This window comes from Eleutherodactylus coqui, chromosome 12, assembly GCF_035609145.1.
Source record: "Eleutherodactylus coqui strain aEleCoq1 chromosome 12, aEleCoq1.hap1, whole genome shotgun sequence".
Lineage (NCBI taxonomy): Eukaryota > Metazoa > Chordata > Amphibia > Anura > Eleutherodactylidae > Eleutherodactylus > Eleutherodactylus coqui.
The window spans coordinates 83,259,013-83,277,173 of record NC_089848.1 but is presented as its reverse complement, the minus strand read 5'-3'; the positions used below and the strand labels follow the sequence as shown (position 1 = coordinate 83,277,173).

Here is an 18,161-nt window from a genome sequence, read left to right as displayed (position 1 = left end):
TTGTACATAGGAGGCAGTATAATAGCAGTTATATTCTTGTACATAGGGGGCAGTATTATAGTAGTTATATTCTTGTACATAGGAGGCAGTATTATAATAGTTATATTCTTGTACATAGGGAGCAGTATTATAATAGTTTTATTCTTGTATATAGGAGGCAGTATGATAGTAGTTATATTCTTGTACATAGGGGGCAGTATTATATTAGTTATATTCTTATACATAGGAGCAGTATTGTAGTAGTCATATTCTTGTACATAGGATGCAGTATTATAGTAGTAATTTCTTGTACATAGGGGGCAGTATTATAGTAGTTACATCCTGTACATAGGGGCAGTATTATAGTAGTTATATTCTTGTACATAGGGGGCAGTATTATATTAGTTATATTCTTATACATAGGAGCAGCATTGCAGTAGTCATATTCTTGTACATAGGATGCAGTATTATTGTAGTTATATTCCTGTACATAGGAGGCCATATTATAGTAGTTATATTCTTGTACATAGGAGGTAGTATTATAGTAATCATATTCTTGTACATAGGGGGCAGTATTATAGCAGTTTTATTCTTGTACATAGGAGCAGTATTATAGTAGTTATATTCATGTACATAGGGGGCAGTACTATAGTAGTTATCTTCTTGTACATAGGGGGCAGTATTATAGTAGTTATATTCTTGTACATAGGATGCAGTATTATAGTAATCAAATTCTTGTACATAGGAGGCAGTATTATAGCAGTTTTATTCTTGTACATAGGAGGCAGTATTATAGTAGTTATATTCTTGTACATAGGAGGCAGTATTATAGTAGTTATATTCTTGTACACAGGGACAGTATTATAGTAGTTATCTTCTTGTACATAGGGGGGCAGTATTATAGTAGTTATATTCTTGTACATAGGAGCAGTATTATAGTAGTTATATTCATGTACATAGGGGGCAGTACTATAGTAGTTATCTTCTTGTACATAGGGGGCAGTATTATAGTAGTTATATTCTTGTACATAGGATGCAGTATTATAGTAATCAAATTCTTGTACATAGGAGGCAGTATTATAGCAGTTTTATTCTTGTACATAGGAGGCAGTATTATAGTAGTTATATTCTTGTACATAGGAGGCAGTATTATAGTAGTTATATTCTTGTACACAGGGACAGTATTATAGTAGTTATCTTCTTGTACATAGGGGGGCAGTATTATAGTAGTTATATTCTTGTACATAGGAGGCAGTATTATAGTAGTTATATTCTTGTACATAGGAGCAGTATTATAGTAGTTATATTCTTGTACATTGGGGGCAGTATTATAGTAGTTATATTCTTGTACATAGGAGGCAGTATTATAGTAGTTATATTCTTGTACACAGGGACAGTATTATAGTAGTTATATTCTTGTACATAGGGGCAGTATTATAGTAGTTATATTCTTGTACATAGGGGGCAGTATTATAGTAGTTATATTCTTGTACATAGGATGCAGTATTATAGTAATCAAATTCTTGTACATAGGAGGCAGTATTATAGCAGTTTTATTCTGGTACATAGGAGCAGTATTATAGTAGTTATCTTCTTGTACATAGGGAGCACTATTATAGTAGTTATATTCTTGTACATAGGGGGCAGTATTATAGTATTTATATTCCTGTACATAGGGGCAGTATTATAGTAGTTATATTCTTGTACATAGGGGACAGTATCATATTAGTTATATTCTTATACATAGGAGCAGTATTGTACTAGTCATATTCTTTTACATAGGAGGCAGTATTATGGTAGTTATATTCTTGTACACAGGGACAGTATTATAGTAGTTATCTTCTTGTACATAGGGGCAGTATTATAGTAGTTATATTCTTGTACATAGGATGCAGTATTATAGTAATCAAATTCTTGTACATAGGAGGCAGTATTATAGTAGTTATCTTCTTGTACATAGGGAGCACTATTATATAAGTTATATTCTTGTACATAGGAGCAGTATTGTACTAGTCATATTCTTTTACATAGGATGCAGTATTATAGTACTTATATTCCTGTACAGAGAAGGCCGTATTATAGTTGTCATATTCTTGTACATAGGAGGCAGTATTATAGTAATCATATTCTTGTACATAGTGGGCAGTATTATAGCAGTTTTATTCTTGTACATAGGAGCAGTATTATAGTAGTTATATTCTTGTACATAGGGGGCAGTATTATAGTAGTTATATTCTTGTACATATGATGCAGTATTATAGTAGTTATATTCTTGTACATAGGGGGCAGTATTATAGTAGTTATATTCTTGTACATATGATGCAGTATTATAGTAATCAAATTCTTGTACATAGGAGGCAGTATTATAGTAGTTATCTACTTGTACATGGGGGCAGTATTATAATATTTATATTCTTGTACATAGGGGGCAGTATTATAGTAGTTGTATTCTTGTACATAAGGGGCAGTATTATAGTAGTTATATTCTTGTACATAGGGGGCAGTATTATAGTACTTATATTCTTGTATATAGGGGGCAGTATTATAGTACTTATATTCTTGTACCTAAGTGAAATCAATATTGGCAATACCAATACCTCCACGCACTTGGTTGGCATCCCAGCAGGTTTGTCAAAGATCATAAATCTGTACCATCCGGTTGTGAGAGAGTGGTCGCATATAAGTTCATGAATAGCAGATTGCTGGAGTCTAGTGGAATCAAAGTCCGGACTCCTATATGGATTCTGTAGGATCATATGTCCAGTGGTTGAGCACTCTGGAGCTGTGGGGATATATAAATCTATGTTATATATGCCTGAACATTTACAATAAAAAGCAGCAAAGCAAACCATTTGGTTTAATTATCTGGCAACACCATCTAAGGCCACATCCACAAGGAGTTTAAATGTCATGGATTCCAAATTGAACTCATTAGGAATCCGTGCTGTAATTCATTTTTCAGTGCGTGGATTTTAAAATCCGTAACACATAAAAAGAATTGGCATGTCAATCTTAGATGCCATTTCTGTGCAGAAATCATGGCGGACAACTGCGTGTAGATTGGTCCCATTAAATGGGGCAAAATTTGCAGACAGATCCGCATGCAAACCCACGACAGACCTTTGAGGCTCAGCGTCATGTTCCATGATACATCGTTTTTTGTGGCATTTTTGTCCAGCTTGTTAGAAGAAAAAACAAACACTTTGAATTTCATGAGCATTTTACAAGATTTTTTTGGTAGCAATTAGAGATGAGCGAGCATACTCGCTAAGGCTAACTACTCGAGCGAGTAGTGCCTTGTTCGAGTACCTGCCCACTCGTCTGTAAAGATTCAGCTGCCGGTGCGGGTGACAGGTGAGTTGCAGCGGTGAGCAGGGGGGAGCGGGGGGAGAGGGAGAGAGAGATCTCCCCTCCGTTCCTCCCCGCTCTCCCCCGCCGCTCCCCGCCGGCAGCTGAATCTTTACAGACAAGCGGGCAGATACTCGACTAAGGCACTACTCGCTCGAGTAGTTAGCCTTAGCGAGTACGCTCGCTCATCTCTAGTAGCAATCTTTTTTACATTTAGGCATCTGCTGCGCCTAGAGCACGCTGCATTCTGGAAAAAAAATGCCACGTACAGAAACAAAATCACAACGAAAGTGAGGAAAAACACCACTAGGAAATTGCACTACTCATAGTGCATTTAATAACTGCATATTGAGCTACAGCTAACATCTGGCTGCTGCATTTGTTTAAAACAAAAGTGCCACAAAAGTTGGGGAATACTACACAAGAAAAGCCGCATTTTTCCTAAAAGCACTATTGTGAAACCACCATAAAGTTGCCCATACACATTAGAGCTGCCAGTTGTCAGTGGGACTGCATGACCGTCTTATATGTATGGGGTCCCTCAGACTGTTCCTCAACAGATGATGTCTCAGATTGAAGAATCAAGCATGCTGAATCCACAGAATCCTTTTGTTCTCAGGGGACATAAACTAAAGCTTCTGGCAGCGGCTTACTTCCCTCTCTCCATTCAGAACATGTGCATGCTTGGCGGAGATGAATGTGCGTCCGTGTAGAGGATTAAGGAGGATAGCTGTTGCCGAATGAGTGTTTGGGCGAATACTATTATTGGTCAATTTTAGATAGGTAGTAGCAGCAGCGCTGGCAAGGTGATTTCGCTGTGGGATTTTCCATGAGATTGGGTATACCTACCGTTTTTTTGATGCCCAGTCTACATTGTTAAGGAATTTACCCATACAGGTGCTAGAGAATAGACGCATGTACGGGTTTACATCTGTGTTTGGAACAAGACTAATTATGTGGTTAACTAGCTACTAATCTGGGGTTTAAGTGTTGCACCCCCACCTATTGTATATTGATTTCCCTGGAAAACTCAGTTTTCACATGACTTAGACACACACCTCTGAAATGGCCATATGAAGAGTTAAAATTGATGGGTACCCATGATCTGAGATCCTTTACTTATCAATGTTCTTCCCTCATAAGTGATCCCTTCCTTTCAATGCTCTCAGCTTATTTGTCAACGGAACTGGGATCTGGGTAACTGGGAGTCCCTGAGCTTCCCACAACCCCTGTCCCTACCTACTTGCCCCCCTAGGCTAGGCCCTAGGGCGACGACTGGGTGACAGTCCCTAGACTCCCTAGGGATGCGGGGCAGAGTCAGACACACAGACAAATACAAGAAACAAACAAACACAAAGTAAGGTCAGGCAATCCGGGTCGGCAACAGAGAAGAACGAGGTACAAGGGGTCAGGCAAAGGCAAAGTCAGGTCCGAAGCAAGCAAGACACAGCAGGGAATCAAACACAGGATACGCGGGTGTAGATGGAGACCAAACTTACACTGGCAAACACTGGCAGGAACTGAGATGTTTAACCCCTTAGTGATGAAGCCTGTTTGCGCCTTATTGACGGAGCCAAATTTTGTAAATCTTACATGTGTCACTTAACATATCATAACTCCGTGAAGGCTTTACATATCCAAGTGATTCTGACATTGTTTTTTCGCCACATGTTGTACTTCATTTAGGTGGTAAAAATAGACCCATAGAATTTGTGTATATTTATTAAAAACGCCAAAAATGGGGAAATTTTCAAAAAATTGTCATTTTTTCACATTTTCAACTGTAATATCTCAAATATGTGCAAACATACTGTATTACTGTAACTACATTTTTGCTCAGATATATATTTCCATCTGTTCACTTTATTCTGAATGCACGTTTGAAAAACTTTTGTTTTTTTTAACCATTTAGGAGACGTACAAATTTAACATTACTTATCAACATTTTGAGGAACGCTTTATTTTCTGGTACCAAGCCAAGATTGCAAAGGCTCATAGGTGTCAGAATTATAGATTACCCCACAAATGACCCCATTTTAAAAACTACACCCCTTAGTGTATTCACTGAGGGGGGTCAGGAGTATTTTGACTCCACAGTTTCTTTTCAGGAATTAATGCAATTTAGAGTAGAAAAAATTAAATTTCATATTTTTGCCAATACGTAATTTTTAACACAGAATTTTTTTCTATAGTGCACATGAAAATGAGGATTTACACCTCAAAATGCATACCCCCATTTGTCCCGTGTTCAGAAACATACCCATTGTGGCCCTAATCTTCTGTCCATATGTACAACGGGGCCAAAACTGAAAGGAGCAGCCGGTGGCTTCATATCAGACATTTTGCTTGAAGGCGTTTTAGGCCCCATTGCTCACTTGTAGACCCCTCGAGCGGCCAAAACGCGGAGGACGCCCACAAATGACCTCATTTTGGAAACTAGACCTCTTATCGCATTAATCTAGGGGTGTACTGTGTATTTTGATGCAACAGTTTTTGAATGAATCAAAGCAAAGCAGAAGGAAAAAATTACGATTTTTTTTTTTTTTTTTTTTATAAATTATGTGATTTTAAAAACAGGTTTTTTTTGGACAGCAGACATGTATGGAGGCTTTCACCCAAAAATGGATACCCCTGTTTATCCCGTGTTCAGAAACATACCCATTGTGGCCCTAATCTTCTGTCTGTATGCACAATGGGGTCCTAACTGGAAGGAGCAGCGGGTGGTTTTCAGAATCGACATTTTGGTTGAAGGTGTTTCAGGCCCCATTGGCCACTTGTAGACCCCGTGAGTGACCAAAACGACAGAGGACCCCACAAATGACCCTATTTTAAAAACTACACCCCTTAATGCATTCATCTAGCGGTGTACTGCGTATTTTGACCACACCGTTTTTAAATGAATCGAAGCAAAGCAGAAGGAAAAAATTATGATTTTAGTTTTTTTGGCAATTAAGTCATTTTAAAAATAGTTTTTTTTGTACAGCATACATAGGAATGAAGACGTTCACCCCAAAATGTATACCCCCATTTGTCCCATGTTCAGAAACATATGCATTGTGGCCCTAATCTTCTGTCTGGATGCACAACGGGGCCCAAACTGAACGGAGCGTCAAACTTTAACTGTCTTTTGACTTTTACGTGACCACCATTATCCATTGGATAATGGCGATCACGTGACCGAAGACCGCTCACCGCAGCCCCCCGTGACATCTCCAAGTTCTTGGCTACCTTTAGTAGCCAGGAGCAAGGAGATTTTAAATTTTCTCTTGCCCTCCCCAGCTTCTGCGCTTGCGTCCGCCATTTCGGCGACGGGCGCATGTGCCAAAACTGGGGGAAGGTCCGCGGATAAGGATCCCGCCAGGGGACCTCGCCAGTGGCCTTATTTAAGTAATTTCACCTCCCCTCACGGATCCAATCCGTGATGGGAGGGGAAAATTGAGCTTTTTTTTACTTTTACGTGATCACCGTTATCCATTGGATAACAGTGATCACGTGACTGGGAAACGCGTACCGTGGCACACCATGAAATCTCCACGCTCTTGGCTACATTTAGTAGCCAGGTGTGGGGAGATTTTAAATTACCGCGCCAATCTGCGTCTTTTGCGCCTGCGTTCGCCATTTTGGCGACGGACGCGTGCGCAGAAGCTGGGCAAGGTCCGCGGATAAATCTGGGGGCTTAGGTACCTAATTACATCTCCCCTCATGGATATGATCCATGAAGGGAGATGAAACAAACTTTTTATCTTTTTTTTTACACTTTTTAAACTTTTTTTTTACTTTTACATGATCGCTGCTATCCATTGGATAGCAGCGATCATGTGACCGGGAACCGCATACAGCGGTTCCCGGTGACAGCTCCCTGCTCTTGGCTACTCATTTTAGCCGAGAGCAGGGAGTTTTTAAATTTCCTGGGCCTCCCACCTCTCTGCGCATGCGCGTGACGTAATGCGTCTGAAGCGCATGCGCAGACGCCAGCGGCAGTTCCGGGGAGAACACAGAAGAAGCCGGACGGCGCGGAGGACGAGGGGTGAGTACTCTCAGCTCCCCTTACCGATCCGATCCGTAAGGGGAGCTGAAACTTTAATCGTTTTGAACATTTCTGTAACTTTAACGCGATCGCCAGTATCCAGTGGATACCGGCGATCGTGTGACCGGCGGTGGGGTCCCGCGGCCCGGGATGAGAGCTCCATGCTGTCGGCTACCTCCGGTAACCGGCAGCATGGAGCTATCAAGTCCTGAGCCTGCAGGGCTGTCATTCCTAGAGGATGCATATTTCTACATTCTCTAGGAATAAAGCCCAGCAGGCCAGGACGTAGAAACACTATGGGGCCGACACTAAGGGGTTAAATGCTGTCAGAACTCCTGCCCCAGCAGTGGGGAGTCTGACAGCAGCAGGAACCAAAACCTAGACGCTGGAAGAAACAGCCCCCGGTGCCTGCTAAGGACAGACAGGCACGCCTAGCAGTCATGGCAACAGGAACGCGGTGCGGGACTGAACCTGCCGCATCCCCAGCAACCCGAATAATTATATGCAAGCCCCATGCGCACGGGAGCGAGCACGGAGCCAGCGTACCGGTTCATGGCAGCCAGGAGAGGTCACAGGGCTCCCCTGCACTGCACACCCCGCAGCCCAGGTACTAGGACCGGTAGTGCAGGCATGGAGCCCCTGAGAGCCGCCGGACCTGACATTATTAATCCCCACACACTTTCTTCTGATATCTCATTTGTATATTAAATTATACATTTGATCAGGACTATACATTTAGGTGATGTCGTAGCCAAAATATGATGGCCTTAAAGACTTCCAGTGTGCTATGACACATGATGGTGTAAGCCCAAGCCATGACAATGCTAGCCCTTGAGTAGTGAAAGAGGGGAAGATTTAGGTTGTGTTGTAATAAGTTTGTTCATATAAAATTTTGTACGTGACTATGCCTTTAAGGAGTGAGGAATGCCATCTTTTCTCCTTAGGGGGAGCACCCACAAGGTGTGTGAGGAGACTTATAAGGCCATTCATGCTCCTCTGGGCAATATGCAAAGAAGGGAGATGGAACAATACCTCTGCTGCGCCACCTATTAGAAGGCAGCATTCCTGCAAGTCAATGTTAGACTCTTTATACAAGCCTTGTAACAATGACTGGGTGGGAACGGAGGAACTAATTTAAGTGGGAGTGGGAGAGTAATGAGACAAGTGTAGTGTACAGAGTCTCTCCTGTGAGCAGTGTTGTGCACTGCTTGGTCCTATGGATCAGAGTCCCCTGGTGAAGAGTTGGTGAGGCCTGCTCGAGATAGCGCCATAGCCCCCCTTCCCGATGGTGAATCCATAGATGTGGAATCCTTATATTCCAACATCCCACATGAAGATGGACTGACCGCCTGCCAGACACATCTTGAGGCCAATGGAATTGCCTCTGAATCTGTGTTCTAAATCAGAAGATTCTTCCTCCCACACAACTATCTCTACTTTGGCAAAGAGATATTCCTGCAACTCACTGAAACTGCCATGGGCAGTAAAATGGCACCGCAACATGCCAACGTTTTTATGGCAAAACTGGAGAGTGACTTTTTGGCCTCCTGCTCCAGCAAACGATTGGCCTACTTCCGCTACATTGATGACATCATAATCATCTGAACCAACACCGAATAAGAACTAATAAAATTCCATGAGGAATTTAATGCATTTTACGCCACTATATACCTAACATTAAGCTACAACTCAATACAGACATCCCTATACCGAAAACAAATTGATCAGCCCCCATACCTCAGATGGGACAGTTTCCACCCTAAACACATCAAAAAGTCTACAGCCAGGCCATCAGATACAACCAGATCTTCTCCAATCCAACAGCCAGAGAGGAACATTTATATAATCTTGAAAGGACATTTTTAAATCGGGACTACCATCCCACGTCAATTGATGACCAAATCACCAGAGCCACCAGGATACCCAGAAATCAACTACTCCAATACATGGGGAAGGAAGGAAATGATCAAGTACCTCTAGTAGTGACCTACAATTCATAGCTAGAGATAGTAAGGAAAACCGCAAAGAAACTCGATCATACCCTACACAAGGATGACCGTCTGAAAGCCATATTCCCAGACCCTCTGCTTCTATGTTACAGGCAAACTCCTAATATGAGAACATTGCCCTCTGACACACAAAAAGCAACTTATCCCTGTAATGTGAGTAGCTGTAAGATCTGCTCACATGTACTGACCACGGACAAGATACAAATGTACTGATGTTGTGTACCTGATCTTGCGCAGTAAACGCCCTGTTGGGGGCTTTTATGTTGGAAAAACAGGACAAAAACTGAAAGCGAGGATGAGATCTCATCGCCACTCAATTAAAGAGAGAGACAGAATTACTCGTGGCCGAGCATTTCTCTAGTCAACATAGAACATATGAAAGTTATTATACTTAAAGGCTATTTCAAATCTCAACGTCACAGAAGAATTTGGGAGTACAAGTTTATAACCATCTTTGACACTCTCAAGTAGATTGAAAAGTTCACTATAACACCATATATATTTGTTAGCCATTAAAAGGTAACATGTCTACAAGATTACTTGGTTTCTCTTGCTGGGAACAATCACAAATTTTACAGAAGTGATGCAAGGCGTTTTTGAATCAAAGATACTTTGCATCGGTGTGCAAAACCGCACATTGGCAAGTGTGATATCGGAGTGAGTTTCTTAAGAACCAAGGAGTAAAAAACAGTTCCCAGTTCTTTTCAATGGCTGTGCCTCCCTGCTTTGTGACATACCCTTCGCACTTTCCAGTGCACTCTGAGTAGCTGGGCCTACTTTGTTACACAGCCACCAGCAGACCCAGTCTGGCCAGACACAAAATGCTCATGGCCTCCTCACCCTCCCAGGAGGAAAGACGGACCCCGTAAGTAACATAGTATGTTAGGTTGAATTAAGACAATGTCCATTCAGTTCAGCCTGTTTTAACCCACACACCCTTCCCCCCCTTTGATCCATAGGGCAAAAAAGCACAATGAGGCAGAAGCCAATTAGCCCATTTGGGGGAAAAATTTCTTCCCGACTCCAGTTGAATCTACAATGGGAGCAAGATGGTATACCTTTACTGGCCCCGAGGGTTTGAGCCCATAACCCCTGGTCCCCATTGCCCACTACCATAAAACAAGATCAGTGTTGCCCATTGACTTATCCCATTTTAGTAAGGAGGGTTGTCCACTTTGCCAAGCCCTTTTGTGTGAGCAAGTTCCCCCGGATTACAAGTGATCATGCGGAGTTCCTCTGCTGCCAACCAAAAGTCCTCACTGCGGCCCCATGTGAAGTCAACAACCTGTATAGGGTACCAAATGTCCTTATGGTTATCAGACTTGTGAAGTGTGGGTTTAACATCATCTTGTTTGTGTGACATTATTGAATATGTGTGGTGGAGATGAGCTCAGCAGCATTGCCCCAAGAGCCAGAAAACTGAATGTAGAAGAAGGAACAGAGCACATGTGCACAACATCTTGGGGTGAGTCATGTTCCCTGTGCTGAGAGTGTGAGAGCTAGCATCCTGACTTTGGTGAGGGGCATGAGAGTGTAGAGGGGCGACCGCGTTGGTCTTTAAAGCATTGCTGTTGCATTATTAAGAAACGTGTTAAATAGGTTTTGTGCCCTCAGGAGCTGGAATCAGGTTGCTTCTGCGGTGTTGCAGACAGATGGGGTGGGTATAGAAGTTGCTAAGCAGTATCCTCTCTGTGTATAAGAGCCTGAGAAGTTCCAGTGTGGCACAACTGCCAAAGAGGAAAGTGAAGTAGCGGTGGGTTCTACGCATAGTTTTCTGTGGGACGAGTATCGCAAAGAAGGTCCGCAGAAGTACTGTTACAACCACTTCAATTCCCTGTGAAGAATATTCCTGGCACAGTTACCGGGAGAAGAGGACTTTGAGTTTGTTAAAAGGAAGGTTTTGTCAGAAAATGACCCATTATATAAATCCCATTTTTGTGTTAAACATATTTTTAAAGATTTTTTTGGCAATGTTTCAATGTTGAAAATGCTAAAATCCTGCATTTTTCGCATTGACCACAGAGCCTAATACTAGTCTGCCATTTTTCTGATCTGTAGAGAAAGCTTTACAGCCGTCATCTCGCTAACATCACTGGCAGTAACACCTATATGTAGATTACAGAGGATCCACCATTCACAAGAGGTATAAACCGTGACTATCTGCTGCTCTCCCTGAAAAATGACCCCCCCCCCCCCCTCCTGCACAGGTCACAGCGCATGTCTAGAACAGTCTCCACGCAAGTCAATGTGTTCCCTCCTGTCCATTGTGTGAATGGCCCATGAGGCTGCTGTAAAGCATATCTTTAATTGCTCTAAATGATGTTAAATGTGTCACAGGCAAGATGGCCGCCTCCATAGTCTTATCCAGACAATATAAAAAAAAATATATCTACAATAAGAAAATAAAAACAGATCATAAACATGGAAAAGTTTTCTCTATCTGGCTTTAATTGATTTAAAAAAATGTGATATAGTCCCTTTAAATAAAGTTCATTGTTTGCCTGCGTTCAGTGATGGAGGGTTCTCTGCCTTTAGATGCCAAGCAACAACGGCGTGGCCTCAGAAGGTGCTGCGGGAACACAGTTGCTTAGAGATTCCCAAGAATTTTGAGTCTGAGGCCTGAGACATCCATCAAGGCCGGTTCGGTTCCGGGATCGTTGAGTCATGCTGTTTCTCCTGATGTCAGACTGGCTCCAGAGTGCCAAGCCCTGGGCATATCCAGACACCTGCCGGCGGGTCCCGATGTAACAAGGCGGTGTACTTTTCAAGCCGAAGAGCGAGTACCGATACTACTGAATTCTACTGGCATACCTGAAAGCGATCTGCTGTCTCTCGCTCCCTCACGCTGTGAAGCCCAGTGAGAAGACATCATCTGGATGCTTGTCATTGCTATCAGTGACACACAACTGTTGATTGCTGTTGGGTTAATAAAGCTTTCAAAGTGTGGCTCCAGAGTTCATTGTTCATCTCATGATGCCACTCAAGATACTTTTACGACAGACGGGCTTTCTACACATACCAAGCAGCACCAAAGTCTGGATGAGTTATGGACACCCGGAGAGTTAGCGGCTGGCCCATTGGAAGAACTTGACCAGTCCGCTATATCCGACCGGTCTATTTCACCTGTCCACATAAAGTAGGTACACATTGGATCCCTGAATGCAAGGAAGAAGTACCATTTTGGAAGTCTGCAAATGAATGGGAATGGCAGCAGTTTGCTGTACAGTGAGGGGGCCAGCAGCAGGAGAAATAGTGATGGGTGGGCACCCCAGAGTTTGGACCACCACTGATTATAAAGTGATGGCATATGCTATCACTTTATAAGAAGGGAATACTCCTTTAATTACAATCCCTTTAATTACTTCTCTTGTGAACTGCTAATAACTTCCTATTTCATTTTCAGTCCTAAGGCGCACTTATTATGGTAATTTTAAAAGGAAGCCAATTAGCCTATCAATATGTTTGTGGAGTGGGGAAGTAAACCTTAGGCGCCTGGAGGAAACCCAGACAAACCCACGCGAACACGGGAAGAACATGCTAAATATATATGGATGGTTCCCTGTAAGGCATTACTACACTTTAATTGTCCTACAGTTCACTATTCGGGCCAGCTGCAAGCATTTTGGTTACTCTTTAAAACTCTTTGATAAACATATAACTGGAAACACATGGAGGAGACATCTGGACGGGGTCCCATCCAATACATAATGTTTTACAACATGCACTGTACAGTCACCTTGCAGAATAACAATGGCAGATAAGAGGACTGCATCTGGAATCAATAATGTGTCTGCAAACTGGAAACATCAGATCCATGTAGCATCATGTAAGAATGTAACAATACTGGAAATACACAGAATGTCAAATCTGGCCTGCAACTAAATGTCTAGTTAGAAGACTCTGATTCTTGGTGCAGTATCTTCAAGTGTCCTAGTGGTACCATCTCAGATTCTGGGAACTGCTTTGCTATCCTAGATGTCCCCTCACTATGTTGCAAAAGGTTCAGTGATCCTGAGACTCATCAGAACCTGGGAAGTTGAAAGAAATGTTTTCTATGTTCTAGAGGTGACATATTTAGAGCTACCAGCAGGGGACAGCATCACTCAGCCACTCAGAAACATGATGGACTGGAGTCCTGATGAGATCAATATACTAAAGGAGGGGAGGGGAGTTGGGATTTGCACTTATAGGAAGTAAATGAGTGTACTTTATATGTGCCTGTGTTGTATATGGGGGTCAGGTGACTGTACTATATATGGGGGAGTATGTGTCTGAACCGTATATGTGGCTGCACTGTATATGCAGGGCTGTGGCTGGCCCTTATGTTGTGGTTTACACTTTTGGGAGCAGGTCTGTTCTTTATATGCGGAACATGAGTCTACATTGTATATGGGGGGCATGTGGCTGCAAGTATGTAGGGACTTATGGCTGCATCATATATGGGAAGACATGTGATTGCACCGTATATTAGGGGAGCATGTGGCTGTACTGCATATAAGCAGAATGTGGCTGTACTGCATATAAGGTGCATGTGGCTGTACTGCATATAAACAGTGTGGTTGTACCACATGTAAGGTGCGTGTGGCTGTACGACATATAAGTAGAATGTGGCTGTACCACATGTAAGGTGTGTGTGGCTGTACCACATATAAGCAGAATGTGGCTGTACCGCATATAAGGTGCGTGTGGCTGTACTGCATATAAGCAGAATGTGGCTGTTCCGCATATAAGGTGCATGTGGCTGTACTGCATATAAGTAGAATGTGGCTGTACCACATGTAAGGTGCGTGTGGCTGTGCTGCATATAAGCAGAATGTGGCTGTACCGCATATAAGGTGCATGTGGCTGTACTGCATATAAGCAGTGTGGTTGTACCACATGTAAGGTGCGTGTGGCTGTACGACATATAAGTAGAATGTGGCTGTACCACATATAAGGTGCGTGTGGCTGTACCGCATATAAGCAGAATGTGGCTGTACCACATGTAAGGTGCGTGTGGCTGTACCACATATAAGCAGAATGTGGCTGTATCACATGTAAGGTGCGTGTGGCTGTACGACATATAAGGTGCGTGTGGCTGTACGACATATAAGGTGCGTGTGGCAGACACTTTGTAAAGGCTAAATTGCATAAGAGGTTGAGCTTCTTTACCGGGCTTATAGGGAAGTCATTCCCTGAAAACACTGTCTCTTACTGAGAACAATCACATTTTGCTCTACTGGCTAACACGGTACCAGATCTTTGTTTACATAACTCAGCACTGCAGCAAGCTGAGGACACAAAAGGGGAAAGGTTCTTGGCAACTCTAAAACTACTTTTTCTCTAAGCCTTACTATAAAATGAATCAGCCTTAAGCCGTGTTCATATCAGCAGGCGAGTTCCAGTTTTCAGATTGTATTTGACAGGATGAATAGATCTGCACGCAGCATTATTTTTTCCCATCAAAATGAGGGACAGCTTGATGCAACCAGATAGCCGCCATTGTAAGTGAGTGGGGTCCGTCAGATGTCATTGATATCCAATAGGAATGCTATCTTTACTCCTTAGGGAGAGCGCCTAGATGGTGAGTAAGGAGACTTATAAGGTCATTCTTGCTCCTCTGGGTAATATGCAAATAAGGGAGATGGAATGTATGTATGCACTATTTTTCTCTAACTGCACATCTCCACATGTGGCTCCTTAGCCATTGGCAGGTAGAGATACTGGTGTATGCTTGTGCAACTTGGGATATCATAGCATTACTAAACTTACACTAAGGATAGAACCAGATTACTTATAGCTGAGAGCTATCACCAGTAAGTGGAAGAAGACTAGAAACCAGAACTCTAGCGAATGACATCAGGCTAAGAACTGCAGATGTAGCAAAACTAATGCAAACCAATGTACTATGCTATATAGGCGTGCCATTAGGGGTTGCAATGGCGACTGGGCCCCTGGGCTGAGGGAGCCTGGAGGCCGTTCTCCTCCATATACAAATGCACCTTCAGTGCATTACTGGCTGGTTGCACTGTTGGTCGCACACGCAACAATTTTGTGGCAGGCAGTGCGACCAGCTGGAGAGAAAGCCGAAGCACAGGAGGAGGAGAGAGCAGGAGGAGGAGGGAGGCAGACACACAGCGGAGCATGCAGTGGAGTGGAGCAGGGTCATGATGTAATCATCCTGCTGATAGTGTACAGAGGCCGCATCTGCCTGCCCTGCTGCTCTGCTCACACAGAGAAGTGGTTCAGGCTATCTATCTATCTATCTATCTATCATCTATTTTTCTCATATCTATCTATGTATCTTATTTATGTATGGGTACAGGGGAGGGCCCGAGTTGAACTTTTCCCCCTGGGCCCCTGAGCCTTTAGTTACGCCTCTGCTATGCTACTTTAATGTATGCAAATAGGAAATGATATCCTATAAACACAGATACCTATGCTATTTCTGTAGCACAACCGTTCATTGACTTTGCACTGGAACGGCTCTGCTATGCACATAGCGTAAAGTCATGTGGCATGCTACATTAACAGTGCAGTATGTTGAGGTTAGCTTTGTGTTGCTTAGATCTGTATTTCACTGGCATACAACACCAAGCTAAGAACTATATCACCATCAGCAGACAGGAGGCTAAAAACCATATTACTGGTAGGTGTTATCGGGCTAAGAACCATATCACTGAGAGATGATACCAGGCTAAAGGCTCATTCACATTGGAGTTTATAAATACTGTTTTCCTGATAGTTATGGGAGGAGGAAAATAGAACCCCCAGCCAGACTAGATCCATCATATGAAGTAGCCGAAAAGTGCTGAATGACCCCCATTGACCCTCTGGCATTTTACTAAGCAGGGTAGTGCAGCATGCAGTTCGATTTCAGCCTGGATTTTAACGGAAATTAAAACTGAAAGAAATCTCTGATGCAGATGTGAACGAGCCCTAAGAACTATATTACTGGCATCTGACAACAGAGTATTAATTATATCACTGGCAGCTAACAGTAGGTTAAAGGGGTTGTCCCAGTTGTAGGCTCTCGGTACAACCCCTTCCTCATGTAGTAACACGAATAGTGATATATTAACCTCTCCCGGTTCCCATTGCTCAGTCCTCTACTCAAGCGTCTGTTTACAGGCTGTACTCCTGCCCATATTACCTGTAACAGCTGTGGCAGAGAAGAACGATGTTAGCCCATTGAATTCAATGGAGGCGGCAATACAGCTGGCTCCATTGAAAGCAATGAGCTGCCTGCGAGCGCGGGATGAATTTTCGGGAAGGGCTTAAAAATATAAGCCCTTACCTGAAAAAGAAAGATTTTAGTGTAAAAAAGAATAAAAATGCAGGCATTCTCTTCAATGGAGCCGCTGCTGCTGCTGCCGGCGACTCCATTGAAGACAATGGTCCGCTGGCACACCTGAATTCCTTTTCAGGGAAGGGCTTTACATATAAGCCACTCCCTGGAAATGAATTAAAAGTGATTTAAAAAACAAAAAAAATAGATTCTCACCTCCCTTCAGCTGCCGGGGCACAGCCGCATCTTCTCCTGCTGTCCCCTGCACTGTGGTGCTGAACTGCTGTCATTCAGCTGAGAGCTGCGCTGAGCCAATCAGAGGCAGCACTCACTCACCCATTCATGAATTCATGAATGGGTGTGAGTGAGATCTGCCTCTGATTGGTCAGGCTGTGACCAATCAGAGGCAGCTCATTCAGCAGGCTAGGATTTTAAATCCCCGGCTGCTGAATACTACAGAGAGCAGTTCAGGAGAATTGCCAGCTGGCCGCAGCTGAACTCCGTCTGCGGTGAGCAGGTGAGTATATATATATTTTTTTATTTTTACACATTTCTGGATGAATTGCAGGGAAGGGATTATATATTTAAGCCCTTCCCGAAAATTCATTGTGCGATCGCCGGCAGCCCATTGCTTTCAATGGAGTCGGCTGTATTGCCGGCTCCATTGAATTCAATGGGCTAACATCGTTCTGCTGGGACAAGGTGAGTATATATATATATATATTTTTTACTTTTTACACATTTTAGGATGATTTTCAGGTAAGGGCTTATATTTTTAAGCCCTTCCCGAAAATTCATCCCGCGCTAGCTGGCAGCCCATTGGTTTCAATGGAGCCGGCTGTATTGCCGGCTCCATTGAATTCAATGGTCAGTGCTCGTTTAATCGAGACGAGCACCGCGTGGTGCTCGTCTCGAGTAACGAGCATCTCAAGCACCCCTAATACTCGAACGAGCATCAAGCTCGGACGAGTATGCTCGCTCATCTCTAGTTGGCATCCCACGCCGAATGACACTGAGCATGCACTGGCAGGTGGATCACATGGTTTGTGGCTGATACCGTGATGTCACCCAGGTCCCCATCTGACATGGCTGGTGAACCATGACATAGCCAAATATAAGCGCTCAGTTATCTCTGGTGGTCCCATCAAAGTGAATGAATTGGAGGTACGCATGCATGTCCTCTGCTACCCACACTTTGGGGCTGCAATCTCGGGATCGGTGGGAGTCCCAGCAGTCGGACCTCCACAGATTAGCAGATTATCCCCTATCTTGTGGATAGGGGATAACTTGTTGGGAAGGTAATATCCCTTTAATCAAAACTGATTATAAATGGGTAATAATAAATACGTAATTTCTATAAATTATTATGTAGGATGGGTGAACATGTCATTTTCATACTTCACCTGCTGTAGCTGGGGTCAGCTTTATCTTTGGTCTGCAGCTCACCAACATGTTTAGCTCAGAATACCCTTCGTGTTCCCCCTACAACAGCTTGTACCAGCTGCTCTGCTTCAACTTCATCCTCCAATTC

The 18,161-nt window shown here is 43.1% G+C and overlaps 1 protein-coding gene across 2 annotated transcripts in view; it reads right to left on the bottom strand.

The window, feature by feature from the left end:
- Window positions 1-18,161, bottom strand: part of VWDE (von Willebrand factor D and EGF domains) — a 109,004-nt gene that overhangs the window by 70,530 nt on the left and 20,313 nt on the right. Inside the window, exon 2 of one of the 2 annotated variants that reach the window (XM_066585507.1) lies at window positions 2,577-2,761. In XM_066585507.1, coding sequence (XP_066441604.1) covers window positions 2,577-2,761 — 185 coding nt within the window. Of the gene's footprint in view, window positions 1-2,576; window positions 2,762-18,161 lie in introns of those variants that run through there. The other variant, XM_066585508.1, reaches the window with a different exon arrangement.